General features: G+C 48.1%; 2 protein-coding genes across 4 annotated transcripts in view; one reads left to right on the top strand and one right to left on the bottom strand.

The window, feature by feature from the left end:
* LOC122368040 (maltase A3-like) overlaps positions 1 to 886 on the top strand; it is a 65801-nt gene extending 64915 nt beyond the window's left edge. For all 3 annotated transcript variants that reach the window (XM_043341636.1, XM_043341635.1, XM_043341634.1), the window contains one exon: positions 362 to 886. In XM_043341636.1, coding sequence (XP_043197571.1) covers positions 362 to 616 — 255 coding nt within the window. In that variant the 3' untranslated portion in view covers positions 617 to 886. The remainder of the gene's footprint in view (positions 1 to 361) is intronic.
* Positions 887 to 4057: 3171 nt separating this feature from the next.
* On the bottom strand, positions 4058 to 13733 carry LOC122368039 (SET and MYND domain-containing protein 4-like). The gene is made up of 14 exons (XM_043341633.1): positions 13512 to 13733; positions 12751 to 13215; positions 12252 to 12362; positions 11553 to 11706; positions 9884 to 10048; positions 9446 to 9595; positions 9029 to 9248; positions 7704 to 7896; positions 6969 to 7191; positions 6429 to 6639; positions 6090 to 6215; positions 5673 to 5803; positions 5301 to 5420; positions 4058 to 4378 (listed from the first exon to the last, which is right to left on the bottom strand). The coding sequence occupies exons 1-14, from the start codon at positions 13524 to 13526 to the stop codon at positions 4209 to 4211; spliced, it is 2454 nt and encodes an 817-aa protein (XP_043197568.1). The 5' UTR covers positions 13527 to 13733; the 3' UTR covers positions 4058 to 4208.
* Positions 13734 to 19492: the final 5759 nt, after the last annotated feature.

Here is a 19492-nt window from a genome sequence, read left to right as displayed (position 1 = left end):
GTAGTCAATTACAGGGTAGAAGGGATGGGGCTACCCTACAAAAAAGACCGCAGGCCAATCGGTCCAGCGGTTGCTGAGATATAAGCCTCTCAAAAGCGTTACAGGCCGGGCCGGGCCGGGCCGGGCCGGGCCGGGCCGGGCCGCTCATACTGAGATTTTTCCGTTATATTGAAAAGACTCACTTCGCTCGCTGCGCTCGCTCGCTCGTAATAAGTGCTGCCTAAATTGCCAAAATGGTACGGCTCGTTTTAACAGCTATCATCTGCTTGATGTGTCCCAGCAATACCGTGTGTCGTGTGTGTTCAATCACCCCGCTATGACTAGAGCCATATGGACTGACGCCGCTCTCCTTCCCCGGCAGATATTCTCGTTCATGCGTCTACGCAGCGGCAACCCGGGCTACGCCGTGATAATCAACACATCCGACCAGACGCTGTCGGCAGACCTGACCCAGGCCGGCTCCAAACAGCTCGCCGATGAGGGCACTGTGGCCGTGCGTAGCTCACAGGCTACCAGCGAGGCCACCGGCGTCGGCACCCGCGTCCAGTTCAAGGCGGTGCCGCTCGGGCCTCGCGAGGGCATTGTGCTGTCGTTCGTGCCCAAGGCAGCCTCGTAAGCCGGTGGCGGCGACTGCGGGCGGTTTGCGGCGATCGCTGATGACGTCTGATGGCGCGTGATGTCCTCCGATGACGCGTGATGACGTTCGGTGACGTCTGGTGACGCCCGTCGACTCCAGGCCAGCGGCGGCCCACCATCGGTCGGCCGGATGGCGTAATGTTCTGTTGTCTGATGTTGGACCGCTGCCGGACATTCAGGGACCCAATCGGTCTGGAGTCTGGTAAATTGGCCTACATATGAGATTATCGCAATATACTGGCCCCTTTAATCTGGTGTTTGTTGTCTCGATAGAGTGAGACGGTTATATGATGTGATCGAGATCGTATGAAAGCCTGACACGGTATCGAGATCCTGGGCAGCAGACGAGTTGATACACCAAAGGAGCCCATATCACGACAGTAATGAGTGGCACTGTACCAATAGGCGTTACAGGTTAAATTTATGAACGGTGGTTGTCGATTGTCTCCTACATGTCGATTGTCTCCTACATGTCTCCTACATACGGGCAATCATACGGTCCGTGGACATACAAATTATTTGATTTCGCAGGCATACGATGAAGAGTGAAGACAACTGGAATTATTTTTCGGCACTGATGTTTCTTTAAGGTTTGACTAGCGAATGCCTACAAAGATAACCAACAAGTCTCACATTTATGTACCGATTTATTGAACGGTTCAGGGTAACCTCACCTATGTCATGTGACGAAATGGTCGTTATTATAGATGTGACATTCTACAGCCAATTAGAGTGTTGAGCGGGTTCCCTGAAACAAGACGGACAGTGATATCCACGAAACGAATTATACTCCCAGTGTAACAAAATCTATACTGCGCAACGTCTTCCTGTCTGACATCTCCGAAGTCGCCATTCCCGGTACCTACCAGACGCTCCCCATCTATCTGTTCGTGGCGTTCCGCGTCATCTGTTACATTCCCAGACTATACCGGCGTTAAAAAAAGCCACCCCGCGCCGCCAATGTCAGTCCACAGCCCGGCTCCGGCGGTCGCCCACCATGCTGCTTCTACTGGTGGCCATCGCCACTGTGGCGCCTTTGGCGCTGGCCAAAGACAGAAACTGCTCTGAGGGCTTCAAAGACCTGGGTCTGGAGGACAACCGGTGCTACTTCTTCAGCAGCGACAACAGCACGGTGGCCAACGAGACGTGGACGATGGCGTTCGTCAAGTGTCAGACGTTCGGCGGAGATATTCTCTCTGTGAAGGACCCGCTGCACTTCTATCCCATGTCCGTGCTGGTACAGCAGAGCGGTGCCGACGCCTGGACCGGCCTTTTCCACGTGGGCGAAACATTCAGCTGGGCTGACGAGAGCCCGTACAACGAAGAGCTCAATCAGTTCATTGTCAACAAGTCGTCCAGCGCTATGTACGGCTACATCTCGGCTCAGGACGGCATGTTTCACTTCACCGACGGGGATGAGGTGATGCCTTACATCTGCTACGAGGACACGCTGATCCCCACAGAAACTCCTCCAACGACTCCCACGCCGCCCAACTGTACCGAAGGATGGCAGGAGTTTGACGGCCACTGCTACCTGTTCAGCTCGGAGGAACAGGTCTGGACGACCGCTGAGTACAACTGTTCCACCCAGGACGCTAACCTCGTCTCTATTCACGATCATGACCTGGTGACCTTCCTACTCATTCAGGCGGGAGCAGACATTTTCTGGACCGGACTACACAACGAGAACACCTCGTACGCCTGGGCTGACGGCTCCAGCACAGAGGACATCGACGACGTCGTCGAGCCCATGTTGGACACATGGGAACGCGGCAAGGACTGCGTGGCCATCAACCAGGCCACTTATCCCAAGTCGCTGGTTCATTACGACTGCTTCGCGACGCACAAGTATGTGTGCTACAAAGAGTTTCGGAAGTCTGATGCGTATGCTCTCGATCATTCTAACAAATGGTATGCTGTGTAGCGGAACCACTTCGACTGATGTGGGCGTGGTAAAATGGTGTATTTATAGGTAGCCACGGCGTGAAATGACTCGTTTTTACTTTCAAGTTTTTGAATAGGCTTGCTTAAAACGTACAAAAACATGACGTGGCGTGTGCTCATGAATTGCTACATGAAATACACTGCTCAGTCCTCATACAGAAAGTTAATCGGATCTTTTTGCGGGTGTGCCGTCGTTTTCCTTGTAAACATAGTTTGGCGTTACGGCGCTGCCCATCGTTTCTAGGCCTTCATACATACATAATCTTCAAGGAGTTATCTACGACGCCTACGGCCATCGGAGTGCATACCTTCTATAGGCATGTCACACTTTTGGCGACCTTCGTCTTTCGTGTCCGAATATTGCACACAATCACAAAAATTACGAAGACCTACGAATGGTTATGATAAACCGGGCACGTGGAACATGCTGAATGAAGCAGTGTATGTAGCGAAACCATATCCCTACTCTTGGAGTTGATACGCAGATGACAGATCATATAACCTCTGGTCATAAAAGTTCGAAGCTTACGCCCTTTCCGAGGCGCGCAACTTTGAATTTGAGCAGATCGATCATTCAGGCTTCAAACAGCACGATCAAGCATTCCAATCCGCTGGGACATGGGCTGGCGTAATCCAGGGTCCATATGTAGAACAACAACAGAAGGGCGTCATCCGCTCCGAGTGGGCCCCAACCCGGATGCTGGCGGACCGTGGCAGGCAGTCACTAGGCATTCGAATTCGATGCCCGACTGAGGGCACGAGGTTCTCGTATACACTGAGTTGAGAATCCGTGCACGGGATCAGTCGACTGGGAGCCGGCTCGAACAGGTCTCCGTTAGCCAACTGCCCCGAGTCCGGCATTCGTCAGTGCTCAGAGTGAAGGTATCAAGTTTTCAGTCACTTGGTATATGCCCGAGTACAAGAGCACAGAAGTGATGAAACTTGCAGAAGGGTTAATACAACTTGTGAAGGCAGTGGGCGTTTATTGCAAATTGCACACCAGATACTTTGCTAGTTACAGGGTGTATCAAAAGATACAACGTCTGAGACATTGGGCATCCACTGCACGATACAAATTTGCTATTATATATATTATATATCACTCGTTCGACCGACCAGTCAAATGATTAGCTGTGAAGAAGCAATTCATTTTACACGGTAATCAGACTCGTTTATTTCAAGGAAAGCTCGCTATAGAACTATGCATTGCCACGTTAGCAGTTTAAAGTAATTGATCACTGCAATGTTAAACGGTCTAGATAAGCATTACTTTTTTCTTTACGCACAAAATAAACGTTTATGTGTGAATAATTTCGGCCGATTTTAAGTTGCTATAGTACTGGCAATTGAGCTAGTCGCCCAGACTGCCGAAAGTCACTCATTCTTTACTTGAAATCACTCATTTTGCTGTGGGATGCCATTACAAAACACTCGAATCGCTTAACCTCATTTAACCTCATGACTATCAAAAAGTGGCACCAAATTTCCCTTTCATTCATAGCACCAAGGGAAGCAATCACAAAAACACTACCACAGTAAAGCTTAATTCACACTTTGGACACACCACTGCCCGTCCTTGCTAGCTACTCAGTGAATGCAATCATACGGTGCACCGATCGAAGGTGATCTCAGGCGACATTGGTTTTCTTCTGGCGGATGCAGTGCAGGCTGCCCTGAGCAGCCAGACACATTCTGGCCGCCTCCTGACAGAGACTGAGGTCGCGGTTGGGTCGCACCACCAGCTCCTGACACTGCTCGATGAACCGGTAGAACAGGCGCAGTGCCTTCTTCGGCTCGCCTGCGGGGAGTGGGGGGGGGGGGGGGGGTCGTTGTAATTAATTGCCGCCAATGCGGTCTCGTCTACTACGTCTCACGAATTTGTATTCAGTTTCGTACTAATTGATGCGATCTACTAATTTTATTAGCTGGAAAATAGCCAAGTTGAACTTCGTCCCAACCACATAAGACCATAAACAGACGATCAGAGGCAGCGATTTGTAATGGCTAATTATTTCCTTTAACTTTATCGATCTTCTTGCCATGCTCCAGCAAACACCCATTACATTTTCCTCCACATGCACCGTAATTTACCAATACAGTAGAATCCCCTTAATAAATCCTCGGATCATAGGCGGCGGAACGGGGGGGGGGGGGGGGGGCACCGGGGCACTGTGTCCCCCTTGATTTTGGCATTTTAACATTATAATGTTAAAATAGGGCTATAGCCCTATGGGCGTTGCATGGAAAGAATGGGAGCAAAAGTCGACAGTGTCTCCGCTATTTGAAGGTGTACCGCCGCTACTGCCTCGGATAATAAATCCAGCCGCTAATTGTGGCCACTTGAGGTGTTAACGGAATGGAAACATAACTGACCCCGGTTACTAAAGCCACGGCTTAATAAATCGCCGTGTCACCAAGTTGGATTCATTAGGCAGATTCTACTGTACCTACCTAACACATAGGTAGTAGGTACGAATACCCACTCTTCTGACACCTCACAGCTAGAAATCCGCCGTCTGATAACTGTTCTGTAATGTCCCATGAAATGCCCAGCCAGGCGTTAATTTTCTCACGTTACTCATACCCCGAAGCACATATCGCGCCACTGGCACTGTCTCAGAATTATGTGCTCTGCCCTCGGGCCGTCCGTACGTGAGAGCCGATTCCTATCATTCAGATGGCAAGACAAACAGAGACAGACGGCAGTTCATTCTTCCTACCTTCGTGCATCATGTTCATGGCCGAGTGATAGTTCTCCTGGGCACCGCGCAGCTGCCGGAACAGCTCCACTGCGTTGTTCTTCTTACCACACTTTGGACAGTCGCCAACCGGATCTTTGCCTAAGCAGCGGAAAAATACAGACCGTCAAATAGGCCGTGGTTGAGTACATAAGCACTTATTGTTTATGCGAAGTGCAATTAGAGACGCCAGACGGGCGCATGAAATTACAGGAACAAAAAATTATCAGGTATCAAATATTCTAGGAGATACTTATCAATGCAGTTAATACAGTCATCCTAGTCAAAAAGTAAACTTTGAACCTTCATTTTTTTAAAATATTTTTCTCTCATTTTCCACTCCCGTTCTCGTACCTGAGGCGTCGTTTTCGATGCCGGCACCGCAGCCAGTGCACCTCAGGAGGACCGTGTTGATGTCGTACTGGTCGTAGTCGGGCCAGTTCTCTTCACAGGCCACGCAGCGACAGTCGAACCAGTATCGGGAGCTGAAAACACCGGACGAAATACGCAGCTACGATTAGTTTACGACCGTCCACCTCTGTCAAGGAACTGAGATAGCTTCCATAGGTTTAATGATGACACATTAAAGCTACCATTTGGAGATCTGGAGATTCAAAGTAATAATGATTTTTATTTTTTTTAAAAGATCAGTTTTTATTTGAGTTGCATTCAAATGCCGTATTCATTCAATCGGTTTACGCTCTATGTCAGAAGGTCGTTTACAGCAATATAAAGTAGGCGAATAAAAGTAAAAACGCTTTCAACTCCCACCTGAGCCAGTGCTGTCGGTCCGGCTTTGCCTTGTGAGAGTAGATGGGCCCGTAGTTCTCAAAGATGGGCTGGCCAGCAGCCACTGGCATAACCGAGTGCACAACCAGCGTATCGCCGACAAAACACCTGTGATCAGGTAATGCGTGAGCGTGAGAGATAAAGACGCGGAACACGGTGATGATTGTAGAGCTTCTGTCTCAAAATTCAACTTTCGCGAGCTAGGTCTCATTTTCAGAAAGCGCCTGGCTAGTTGCTCAGACATAATTAAATGGAAATAGCTTGTTCCATACACCCAAAAATCCCGAAAGCCGCAGAGCAGTTAAAAGCCAGACCACCAACCTGGAGACGCCTCCCTCGCAGCTGTGGTTGAAGAACGACACGGTCGGGTAGACGGCCACGCCGATGTAGACGCTGCGGCTCTGTTTGAATTGGCCGGGCTCCATCATGACGTATTCGCCGACCTCGTGCGCGTTAAACTGCAGAAGTTGGAGGTGGTGCAGCAGCAGAGAGCCCACCAGCAGCTCGTCGGAGCTCAGCGCACGGTCCGCCGCTGCGCCGAGGGTTACGTGAGGTTAGAGCGGCTGGACCCGACTGCAGGTCACGGTATAAGGATGGAAGTGATGATGAAATAATGGAAACCATGACCGTTGTATTTTATGACTTATTCTGGAGGAAAAAACCCGCAGCCGGCAGCGCTGATGCATATCATAAATATTTCTAAATAATTTACTTAGCTAAAATAATTAGTATACAGAGGTCTATGCTACATGCTATTCCAATGCACATTACACATACACACCAGCCAAAACATCAAACGTTCAATTTACAGATCGGAAACAGGCACACACAGGAAACACAGGAAACAGGCACATCACTCACGGTCATCCTCGGTCACCTCCCCGAAGAAGCCGGCCACGCGGAGGTGTTTGAGCAGCAGCACGGCCATCAGTGTACGGTGGAAGAAGTCCTCCGGTTTGCGGAGCTCGGACAGCGTCACCAGCTGGTGGACGGACAGGTAGTTGTCCGGGTCGTACTGCTTTCCGGCGCTGTCCGTGCTGGGACGGTCCCCCGGCGCGCGGGCACGCTCCAGCTCCGGACGTAGCTGCGGAGATGTGCAGACATGACGACAGGGGAGGTAAGTGAATTAATGCAACGTAAGTGTCATTACGTTGCAGGTCGGTAAGTGTAAATTTGTGTGAATTTAATTTTTGTCGGTAAGGTCGGTAAGTGTAAATTCTTGCAAAGCGTTATTTTTCGCGTAAGGTAGGTAATCATTCACACTATACCTATGCGATTTACCAGACCTGGCAGAGACTGGTAGAACGCTCATTTGAAGAGGCCGGCTGAGAAGGTCCCGAATAAGTCGCATGCATAGGGATTCAGGGAAGGATGCACGTGTAGTTGGACTCGTCCAGTCATAAACAATAAACATACTTTTTCACACTTTGAAATGCAATTTACCCATTAAACCGTTGCTACAACTTACAAGCCATAATGACACAAACATAAACAGCTACGATCGGAAATGCCTGACCGTCGACCACAACATACCGCACATGCAACGCAACAGACACCTTATTATCATAACTGAAGCGTCCCGGTCACAGTTCATACCTTCTGGAAAAACTCGAGTCCGTGTTTGGTGATGATTCTCAGCGCCAGGTGGCAGAGTGGGGACATGCCGGAGGCCTGCAGCACGTCCTGAATGGAGCACTCCCAGCGGTGATAGGGCTCGGCGGCCGCCGCGCACGCCGGACTGCAGAACATCACCCCGCTGCACTCGCGGCACGGAAACGCAGCCAGGACCCTGCGGGTGAACAGAGGAAGGAGAGGTGGAGAATGGGTGGGGTAGGTAGGTAGATATATGTAGTGTGAAGCGAAAGCACGGTTCGAAACTGATGATATTAAAAGTGAGTCAGCTGAACGTAATTAATCACCGGTCATAAGTTTAATGTGAGCTGCCACATCTTATTCAGATCATGCATGCACAATGCACACTGCACAGTGCACCCTCTGAACAGGGTTCCTGGAGCAGTTGAACACTGCGGCACAGCATAGATGCATGCGCTAACAGCTAGCGCCATCTAGTAGCAGGCAAGCATACGCATCTTTTGTGTGCTTACAATTCCTGTTCACAGATGGCGTTGGCTACAACGCCTGCATCTATGCTGTGCCGCAGGGTTTAACTCCGCCGTTTCGCCAAGCTGCAGAATCCTTTTCATTTCCTGGCGATGTGCTGGACAATGATCGACCAATGAACAATTATTTGGGGATAAATAGTCGATACTATAATGGAATGTGGATAGTCGATCTTCCAATAATAGCAATTGTCATAAGAATAGGGGAGCGCATTGACGGTCGAACGGTAGGTACTAGTGATGTCAATTTCAGAAAACATGTGTCCAATGTCCGTCCAATGTCCAATGCTGGCGTCGATTGTCCGTCCAAAAATATCCAAGCCAGCCATTTGTCCAAAGATGTCCGACATTTGTGCAATAGTTTACACTCAACACCGTTATTTAATTTGCTGTTAATGTATCGTTGCCAGCTCTCAAAAGTGTTAATCATATCGAAAGCTGGGCTTTTTAATAGCCAATCAATGTTAAACACGATAATTTTATGAAAATGTTGAGGTGTAGCAAGCGATTGTCCAAAGTTGTCCAAAGCCTGTTGTCATTGTCCAACCGAATTCCGAATTGGACATTGGACAAAATCGGAATTCCGAAGATTCAAGTTCCGATTGACACCACTAGTAGGTACCGAAACCAAAACACCAAAGGCTGCTTTTCCTTTACCGGCGTGCGACGGCAATAGCTTCTTAACACTATGCAATAAACATGCGAAGTAAGTACCAGCTATATGCATTCCTCTCGAAGACAAGAACTATGTAGCGAATCGGCAGCGTCCATCCATCGCGCGGCCATTGCGATTGAACCCACCTCTTCAAGCAATGAATGCAGTGCGTTCCGGTTTTCTCCGCCATAAGTACGGACGCGTGCGGTTTTTCCACCACCAGTAGATCTCCAGGTTTGACATCTCGAGCGGCCACGGCGAACCGTCCCTCCCCCGGGCTGTAGGTCACGTCCACTGCTGAGCTGGCGCTGAGGAAATGGTCGCTACGGGACTCCAGGGCGGGCAGCTCCTCCTCCTGCTGCAGCACTGCGGTGAAAACGGAGAAAATTAGATGACGGAAGGAGGGGATGATGAGGTGATGTGATAAGCATAGGCTAACGGCGAAATTGAGTGCAAGAATAAATTACAAAAAAATATATTTAACGGGTTTGCATTGACTTATCTGGCCGGAGTCTTGAGTTTATCATCGGTTACTTTCAGTTATAAAAACTGCAAGGACTCACTAATTGGCTTGAAATCTTGCATCTTCGCTGCGGATTCAGCTTTCTTTTGCACATCCTTTTCCCAGACTTCCCTCTTCTTTGAGTCCAGATCAGCTTCTTTTAATGCCTCGGGCAACTCTTTAAGAGTTTCCCGGGCCGCTGTTACATGCCCTGTGAAAAAGGCAATGATTGCCTACTGATGAGTGATGCCAAATATAGTTCAGCACAGCTTATTCGATGTGTGTAGCTTTTTTGTATACTTTGTAATCGTTTCAATATTGAGCTGATGAGCTTGTGCCTGGCTAGAGTTGTTTGACTGATCAGTATCATCAAACTCATACATATGTATGCTCAAGAACATTTAAGATTCATTCGCTAAATTTTGCTCTACCCTGATTAAAGCCTTGTGAAAACCCAATTCTCCAGCCTCTCACTCCGTCCGGGTCTGGCAGCACCGACCGAGTTTCAGCTGGCAGGTGGCGCGCCGGTCGAGCAGCTTGTACCGCAGCCGGGCGGGGTAGCCGGCACCCAGCGCTGCTTCAATGTCCTGCAGGCACAGCCGAAACTCTCCCATGTGCAGCAGAGCCGCCGAGCGGTTCGCGTAGCCCACGCTGAGGATGTCGCCTGTCAGATACAAAGGAAACGGCCAGGATGATTTGAAAGACATATTCCAAGCTTCGAGCCGCCGTTCAGTTTATCAAAACATTGGGATGGTACTTGGTAGACGTAGCTTTGCAAAGGCCAAGGCACATGAACTAAGCTAACAAATAAATGCAAATAAAAATTACATAAAAAGCAAACAACATCCGAAGGTTTGAAACCTTAAAGGTAGTGTGCCACCTTTGAAAGATTTCCCATTTTATTTTTCCTAGGATAAGAAGCTTCTGTTTTTACATAATATCACAAAAAAAATCAAAAATGGGCCTGGAATAGTGCCTTTTTCGCCTAAAAGTTTTTCGGTTTTTAGATATGTATAGCAACTGTAGTGGGCTCACCTGCAAACAGGCGTCGGGCAACAATCGCGAATGCGGCGCACTTGTGACAATAAGCAAAGGTCATTATAGTGTTACGACCATACGACGTACGGGAATGAGTTATCAGCTGTCTAATCGTAGACAACACAATGTCGAGCCTTAAACTGTAAGCCCGTATTGGTATTGTTTCTTTTATTTGGCTGTCGAACATTATTTATGGTTTGAAATATGATTTTATGTAAAATAATTGATATGAAAAAGCCGTCTTATAAGTTATGACCCCATTTCACCACACGCAAGTGGCAGAAATGACAATGATCAGCTGACGCATTTTTCTTGGCCGAAGTCAGAGCGCGCGGCCCGACGCACCACGCGTATTTGGAAATTCCGACCTCGACGAGCATCAGAAGCCACCTAACAGGCGTGTTCGAAACCGCAGGAGATGATGATGAACGGGTTTATTGAAACTTGATTGGATGAGCATATCGGTAATAGCGATTTCAGTGTGTGCATTTATTGTTCATAGTGGTGTGAAATGTGGTTGGGGTACGACCGACAACCCGTCGGGGCGAATTTCGCACTGGGGTACTCAAAATTTGAAGAATTTAAGACGTTTCCATGAGTTTTGAAGGCATGGATAAGTTCTAAAAATCCGGTTCTCCTTATCTGGGCCATTAACTCCATACGGTCCAAGAAAGCTGGCACACTACCTTTAAATGGGAATTGCAAGTCATATATCGACACCTTTTTTAAAACCCCACATTTGTTCTCCGGTGAATTTCAGACAAGTTGGTTAGAGACCTTCAAAAAAGGTACAATCACTCGATTTTTCTCAAGTTTGTCTGTCTTGGTAGATAAAGCAATACCAGAACAGGCCTACGAACACACATATTTGATCAGAATCGGACGATTGGACACTTTTAAAAGGAGATCTTTCGTGCCTCCCGGAAATTCACGGGAGAGCAGATGTGGGGTTTAAAAAAAAGGTGTCGAGTCGATATGACCCCTCCCGGCTCCAACGAGTAAAGCACTGGCGCACATATGTCAACATATGCGAAAATGACACCTAATTATTTCATTCTTCCCGTGTAGATAGTCATGCACTAACACAACCAGCTTGCATGACCATCTGTTCGCACTTCATGTTGCCTTACCAGCGTCTGGATCGCCGGGCTGCGGCGCCCGTACCACGGTCTGGCTGTAGCTACACACGGCCTGGCGGTACTTTTTCTCCTTGAAGTGGCGGTTCCCGCACTCCTTCTCCCGCTCGGCGTGCGTGGCGGACTTCTTCCGAGAGAACGGCTTCACCTGTGGGGTGGTGTGTTATTGTGTACGTAATTACATGAAACATGTGTATTGTGTATGCCCTTTGAAACGTCGCTTGTGCTACACAGAAGGGTTTGACTACTGATTTTATGTCGGTGGTTCACACAAAACAAGCTAGCTCTGTTTCTCTCTCTCTCTCTCTCTCTCTCTCTCTCTCTCTCTCTCTCTCTCTCTCTCTCTCTCTCTCTCTCTCTCTCTCTCTCTCTCTCTCTCTCTCTCTCTCTCTCTGTCTCTCTCTCTGTCTCTCTCTCTGTCTCTCTCTCTGTCTCTCTCTCTCTCTCTCTCTCTCTCTCTCTCTCTCTCTCTCTCTCTCTCTCTCTGTCTCTCTCTCTGTCTCTCTCTCTCTCTCTCTCTCTCTCTCTCTCTCTCTCTCTGTCTCACTCTCTCTCTTCTCTCTCTCTCTCTCTCTCTCTCTCTCTCTCTCTCTCTCTCTCTCTCTCTCTCTCTCTCTCTCTCTCTCTCTCTCTCTCTCTCTCTCTCTCTCTCTCTCTTCTCGTTTTCTCGTCTATTTCTCCTCAATAACTTACCGTAACTGTAGAATGTACCGTCGGAACGTTCCAAACGAAGAAAATTCTTTCCATGTCTGTCGTAAGTTTTTTGAACTCTTCAAACTTCTCCTCGGGAATACTCTGTAGCACCTGGTAAAACAAGATTAGGTGAGAATTCTAGTGCAAAGCAAATAATTATTGTATATATGCCTCATCTTTACTTCAATTACTAAGTAGGCATGAAATATCATTGTTTGTTGAAAATTGGCGTTGATCAAATCACCGTCTATATTGCATTGCATTGTTGCACCATTTTTGTTTCTGAAGAACCGCTTTATACAACACAACTACTAAAGAAGTTTATGGCATAATTTGAATCGATCTATGCACGACCAAACGAGTTTAGAGCGATGATCGGACCAGGTCCTCTGCGGTCAACGGTCATCGATCTAAGTGAGAGACGGCCAGGGCCGGGTTCACCTAGCGGGGTTTGGTCTCTGTAAATTTTCAGCCCTAGATACGCTCGTCATTCACTTACCTGCGAGTCGAATGTTCGAAAGTAGCCGTCCTTCTTGGTCTGTAGTGTGGCATCACTACAGAGACGTTTGTATCCAGCCTTTGCGATGGCCATTTTGTCTGCCTCCGTGACCTGCCCTGGTTCGTCAAGGGAACCGGCAGCGTCTCCAGCACCGTCAGAGGGAGCAGCACCATCACTGGATCCAGCAGAAGGCGAGGCTGTCGCAGTGGCGTCTCCAGGATCAGAAGCACTAGAGGTCACATCACCAGCAGTCTCTGTCGAGGCCGGATTAGGCGCAGGTACGGGAGCGTCTCCGTTTGAAGCCCCATTCACCGGCGCTTGGGCTGGTGGATCGGGATTGGCACTGAACGAGACCGTCTTGTTAGCTGCCTTGCCGGCGCCGCCTTTGGCATTCTTGCCTCGCTTCTTTCCACTGGTAGCGGAGCCAGAGTTCTTGCTGGGATTGGTGTCTGATGTCATGGTTGCCTGTAGGGCGAGATACAGTCTTATAGGCGAATGTGTTAATCTTATACCTAATACCGGTACAGTGTACACTTTCAAATTTACTTCTTTCAAGAAACTTCGAACCGATGACCAGTCATGTCTTACTTTTATCCATTGATTAAAAAAGTTTTAACAAAACAAAAAGGAATGCTGAAGCGAAAAGAAGGGACGACGAAGCAGCTCTGCTGCTAAAAATTACTTTCCATGCATGCAATACATGCATGGATGCATATTGAACTACATGGAAACTGTTTTGCTCCTGCTGTATCAATCCTCACCTGCTTTCTGGGCATGCGACGATTCCCGTCACCTACACGTCTTGCTCTATTTCCGCTTCTCGGGTTCTTTTATTTGATCCGCACAGCTGACCTTTTATGTACAATCCCAGTTGACAGTTCGTTCTTGAAGTTTCTACCACTTCCGCGTTTCGTCGGCACCGACACTGCACACCGGTCGTCGTTACCGACGGAGTGCCACGCGGCGCGGCACCACGCCGAGTCGGCTCGAGCACCTTCCGCCGGGCCCGGATTATTTTTGGCTGCGGCTGGAGATGCAAACTAGAGCAACAGCTGACTGGCACTACCGGTGTGGATGGGGGTGGTGGAAGACGATGAACGGTGAAAGACATGGGCAGTGAATGAAAGTGCAGTTTGATGGGTGAACAGGTAGATGGTGGACGGTGAATCGAAAACGATGGACAGTTGACGGTAGAAGGGTAAACGGTGGACGTTGGGTGGTGGCCGATGAAAATTGGACGGTGGGCGGTAGACGGTGTACGGTGAACGCAATAAACACTCGTATATACGGTGAACAAGTGTTTTATGTAGGTACCGTGGGTGAACGGTGAACGCTGGACGATGGACGGGGGACGGTGGACGGTGGAACGATGGACGGTAGACGACGGACTTTTGCTGTTGGTAGACAGTGCCAGTGGTGGAATGGCGGCCAGCCAACGATGCAAATGGAACTGTTTTTTTTTTTTACTGTCTTTGATTCAGCAGCTTCATATGGAGACTTGCGTCGCCGCGTCTTATCTTCGCAGAGACCGACGTACGCTGAAAGATGTCTATCTTGAGCTTCTTCCCGTCCTTCGGCACGATCTTTTGGAAATCAACTCACCGAGCCTGTAGTCTTGTAGTTGGATGCATTTCTAACCCTGCGATACATAGGTCTCTGAAAACAAATGTGAATCAGATATGACTAGAATATCGACATCAAAGTGACTGAATGTTGAATCGGATAACCCCTTCCGCGCATCGTCTCTCCCGAGTCCCGAACAGGATTGAATATGGAAAGCTTATGCGGTGATTAGATCGCGTCCTACAGCTCGATCTGTCTGTGCACGGCGACTGATAACAGAAGTTTTGCTGTCGAAAAATATCGATCACCATGCATTATTGATTCGAGCTGTCTTATGTGATCGATAAGGACATCAATCGTTAGAATTCCAAACAAGGGCAGTGGCACAAGTTCATCAATCTTTGTATCAGACTCGCATTAAATTCCACTTCTAGCGTAAATAAGTTTTATGCGTCGTAATAGCATTGTTTCTTCACGAGCTGAGCAGTGGACATAAGAACACAAATTTAACAAATGCTAGTAGGCACAGCGGATAAAATGGGAATCTGGCCACCACCAGTGGCGTCACCTACCTACCCACAGCAGCTGTCCAGCCGACTGCAGAGAAGGTAACGCTCACTAGCGCCACCATACGAGCCCGCACGCCCTCAGCCACAGTCGAGGTGGTCCCGGAGAAGGGACCCGACGCCAGCGCCACCTACGAGCATTGACGAAGTGACGAGCACCCTGAGCCACCGAACCATAAAGCACCGAACCGTCCAAGTCCTGCCACACTGTTCCGTGCTTCTATCCTCAGGATACAGAAATCCTTCTCCTCCACGCCGCAACTCCCTCCGGGCTGGACAGGCAACTTTATCTCATGCGGGCTGCTCTCTTGGAGCGGGATCGCTGCTCCCGAGGGAGCGCATCCCGTAGCCGGGTGCAGTGAGTACCTTGGGGCTGGTCGGCCTGTCCTTCGGGATGGGCTCAGCCCCGGTGACTCACTAGGGTGCCTGCCCAGACTAATGTCTCCCCCTAACTCCTCACATCCTTCCGGCTCTGAAATGGTCTGATTGGACCGAAAGGGCCTAACCTAACAAAACAAACAAACAAAGAGTCCTGCCTGGGAGAAGACACCACTGATAAGTCATCTGCTCTAGTTACCGTAGGTACATCTAGACCTGTACCCGAGTGCTGGATAGAATCGGTAGGGGAAGTTGGGGGAACGCCGAAGACTTTTTTTCTGACGCCCGTAGCACGCAAGGTAGACAACATAAGCTATTCTTGTTGGCGTCATTCGAGAGGCCAGTCTTTTGCCTTTCAAACATACCAGGCGCATTTGATGAATTTGCATACCGTTAAGCGCACAAACTAAAAATATCAAACAAGTGACTTTTTCGGCGTTGCCCCGGACTGCGGGGAAAGCCGAAAATGGGAGAAATGATCTACGGGGAATGCCGACATTGATGTTTTGCCATTTTATCTCAAACTTTATCCAGAATTCATCAAAGCTGACACGCGTTTTAAGAGCTTGAGGACGCGGTGCACACTGGAAGTTATAATTGTGTGATATAATAAGAAAATGCCAGGTAAATCATTCCTTATAGGTAACAGGCCGTTGTGTCGGCTGAAAGTGTAATTTGTTTGACTAAAAATACGCGTTGCTATTCTACAGTAGCGTGCTTTTAACACGTGCGTAATCGCACGTTTTCGGCATTACCCCAGCCAGCCATACTTTCATTTGCAGGCCCATAACTTTTCAACGTGCTGTATAAATTTCAAATAGGCAGCACACTTATGCAAAGACATGCTAAAGATTACTTGACCGAATTGGCCAGACAAACGGTAGCATAATGAGTAAGAAATGCAGCTTCAAAGGCGCATGTAGTACAAGGGAAACGTACCTTGAAAACGCTCTTGGCGCCCTCACAGTCGAAGTATTCCGAATGACGACTCGTAACAAACATGCGATAATTGTAGTCAGAGAATCAGAGCATCACTGACAGGTGGCATCCATATCTTACGGTTTTCGAAATATCTCGAATTTCGGCTTTGCCCCAACTCCGGCATTGCCCCAACTTCCCCTACTATCTAGCACTTAGGTGCAGAGAAGGAACCGATCATTGCAATGGTCGTCGGCTACCAGCGTCTATCCACACTTATTCAGCCATTAGTGTAGCTTGTAGAAGTGAAGAGTATCTTATCTATTTTAAGTAGGCATTGAGTAGTTCGGTAGTTCTTGAAACGTGAGCTGTGACCGATGTGCGGAGCTCGTAAATATTCATGCATTTCATAATCGAGCCAAAACTTTTGCGACTACAAAACTTTTAAACTTTTAAACCTTTAAGTGTGATGTTCAGGCTCTGTTGACTGCAGAGGAGGCGAGTTTCAAGTTCCAATAGGACCTAATGATAATAAACAAAAAATTCCACTTTATTTTCGGCTAGGTCTGTAACTCCTGGGCCGTTCACTGTCATCCAGCGCCACCAAAATTCCACCTCACCCACCCATCCTCCCTCCCTATCCACCCCACCGTCTTCCGGTGCCTGTAGACCGCCGGGGGCTACAGCCATGCGGCGGGCGGCGGCACGAGCTCGCGCGAGCCGCTGCCGGCCTCCGGCTCCGGCTCGCTGATTGGCTGGTGTGCCGATCAGCGTTCCCTTCCCCCGTATCGCCGGGTCGCCCGCGCTAGCAGGCGGCGGGCCGGACTGGGCGTGTCAGTGCTCAGAGTGGATTGTGAGGGTTGGGTGCGCGGAGACTGCTGATTGTTGCTGCTGCTGTTTTCGTGCTGATATCGCTTCATCGAGGTGAGTTTGGGTGCGGGAATGTCGGTGTGTTGTATGTGCCTTTTTATTGCATTTGTATGGTTCAATGAGTGGGTAAGAGCTGACCAGGCGAAAACAAAATGAACTGGTTTGGTTTCCTGTGCTATGCATGGGCAACGCTACAAATGATTGCAGGGCAGTGAACATTAGGGCCATGGCCCCTTTTTTAACGCCCATCTTTTTATCTCAACACAAAACCTGCGGCAGTGCAGTTCAAAGAAATGAGACATCCAACCATCGATTGTGGCTCTTTCGATACGCTTAGGTCCAATTTTATTTTATGTTCTCCTCTACTATGAGCGCCTGCTGACCTCGTTGCCGGTGCAATTTAGGTCTCTCCGACCCTTCAGTGGACTAAGAAAGACATTGGGATCGAGTTATATGTTATATCCACTGTGTGTTATATGATCTCCTTCGACCAGCTTAGTGACCTGAGAGGCCGTGACCTGATGTCAAGACCTTTTGCAAGCATGCTGTTGGACGCACGTGAACAGGATAGACATAATGGTGCCAAAATTGCTGCTTTAGGGCTATTTTTGACAAAGTTATTTATAAAAACCGAACCTAGGTACACCTTGGGGCACGTGACCTGACCTGTCGTGACCGGTCACCAATAGACCTGATACCTTAGAATCAGGTACCAGTCGCTGCGTCTTGTAACGTTGCTTGCTTTTCCGCGAGGTTCTAGCTCAATTAGGTGGAATATCTCAATTAGGGGGCGTAACGGCGAAACGGGAGGGGCTCCAGTTCCACTTCCTGGCTTCCCCCCTCCCCATCTCAGCCGGTATAATGTAGAAAACCGATAGCTTCGGCGATGATATCACTCCAACTAAATTTAGGCCCCATGCGTTACTTGGTAAAATGCTTAGGGCGCCTTTATCCATTTGTTCGATTAAAATTTGAGATTTAAAAGGTCCATCCTCATTACATAACGAAACGTCTTCTATCGGTCATTTATGTTAGCAAGTGCATTAATACTAATTAATGAAATATTTATTAACTGTTCCAACTTTATATTTTTTCACATGGCCTTGCATTGTTTCTGAATACTGTTTATGATACCACGAGTTACGAGGCTGCTTTATGAAGCCGACTTTTGGCGACCTTTTTGTGTCGGGGCAAATGTCAAGGTCAGAGCTCGTGGAGCCCAAACAGGCTTCGGTGAACACCGATTGCCAACAAAGAGATATCTGTCGCGTCTGTGTCAATGTATGGTGGACGAGTGAATCGGACTGGTGAAGGTTGACTTTGGTCAATGAAAATTTCCCATTGGATTGTTTTTAAGATACTCTTTCTTATCGCCTGGTTTTTGCTTTGACTCATTATGCCAAAAATAATGGTTTATTTTGATTGCAAGTTTCACTACTCTACAGCTAATAGCTATGGTTGGCGATTAAACAAGATTTGTTTATAAGAAGATGTTGATTTGTTAATGAAGATGAAGATGAAGATTTTATGTTAACGGGATATAATTGCATTTTTCTCAGCATTAAACAAGTGCTAGAAGTATAATTGCATATACCTTTGCTTTTTACTTGATAACTTAAATTCATTTCCTAACCATTAGGGGAGAGCGGGGCCAGTTGAAACACGGGGTCAGATGAAACATGGCTTTATTTTCAACAGTATGCAACATATGGCGTTGCCGACACCACTGCGCATCCGCGCTCGACCACTTCCTTTGTCAACGGCGTTTGGGCGGCAAACGGACGGTAATTTTGATTTGACACTTGTTTTTGTGTTTTTGAGGGGCGTTTGGGAGAAATCGTTTTTATGAGTATTTTGTGATATCTCATATACCTTTGTTTGCTGAAAGAAGAACTCCTGGCTCCGGAATAACACCTTATTTGGCCCTTCATTCAGCATGATGTCGTCCCTCCAGCTCGTTTGACATGTGCTTTACGGCGCGTGCGAGATGGCGGGAGCGGATGGGGTCAATTGAAACGCTTCTCTGAGGGTCAGTTGAAACAGGGCCACAGGCCGTTTCAATGGACCCCGGTAACCTTTGCAATGGTTATTGTTCAGGGGCTGTAAACATTAAAGGAAATAGTCCACCTTTGAAATGAGCTTTTAAACTCAAATAGTAGATTAATAGAGCTCATTTTTTGACCTCTTTTTCTCCAGCCTTTTGCTTGAAAGCACACTATAGCCTGAGATATTTCTCATTATCCTCATCCGCCCATTTTACCATAGTCTATGTACTTTATGTCACCTATTATGAGGAACTTTGCACTTTTAGCTTTCCAAAGACCTATTGAATGTAGCATTTGGAAAAGTAAACCGGACAAATATCTCCTTAAGAAAGTGGCCTTAAAGAGGAAAACAGCCCATTGTTAAGGATAGGTGCAATTGACCCCATGGGCTGGTTCAATTGA

Source organism: Amphibalanus amphitrite, unplaced genomic scaffold (genome assembly GCF_019059575.1).
Source record: "Amphibalanus amphitrite isolate SeventyFive unplaced genomic scaffold, NRLGWU_Aamphi_draft 000917F_arrow, whole genome shotgun sequence".
In the NCBI taxonomy this organism is placed as follows: Eukaryota; Metazoa; Arthropoda; class Thecostraca; order Balanomorpha; family Balanidae; genus Amphibalanus; species Amphibalanus amphitrite.
Note: the sequence above shows the minus strand (reverse complement) of the source record. Positions and strands in the feature narration are given on the sequence as shown.

Coding starts and splice junctions, on each gene's coding strand:
- LOC122368039 (XM_043341633.1), bottom strand. Junction 9,596..9,883: donor CACCTGCCAGCTGAAACTCG/GTCGGTGCTGCC, acceptor CCTTTTTCACAG/GGCATGTAACAGCGGCCCGG. Junction 6,640..6,968: donor GGAGGTGACCGAGGATGACC/GTGAGTGATGTG, acceptor CCCTCGGCGCAG/CGGCGGACCGTGCGCTGAGC.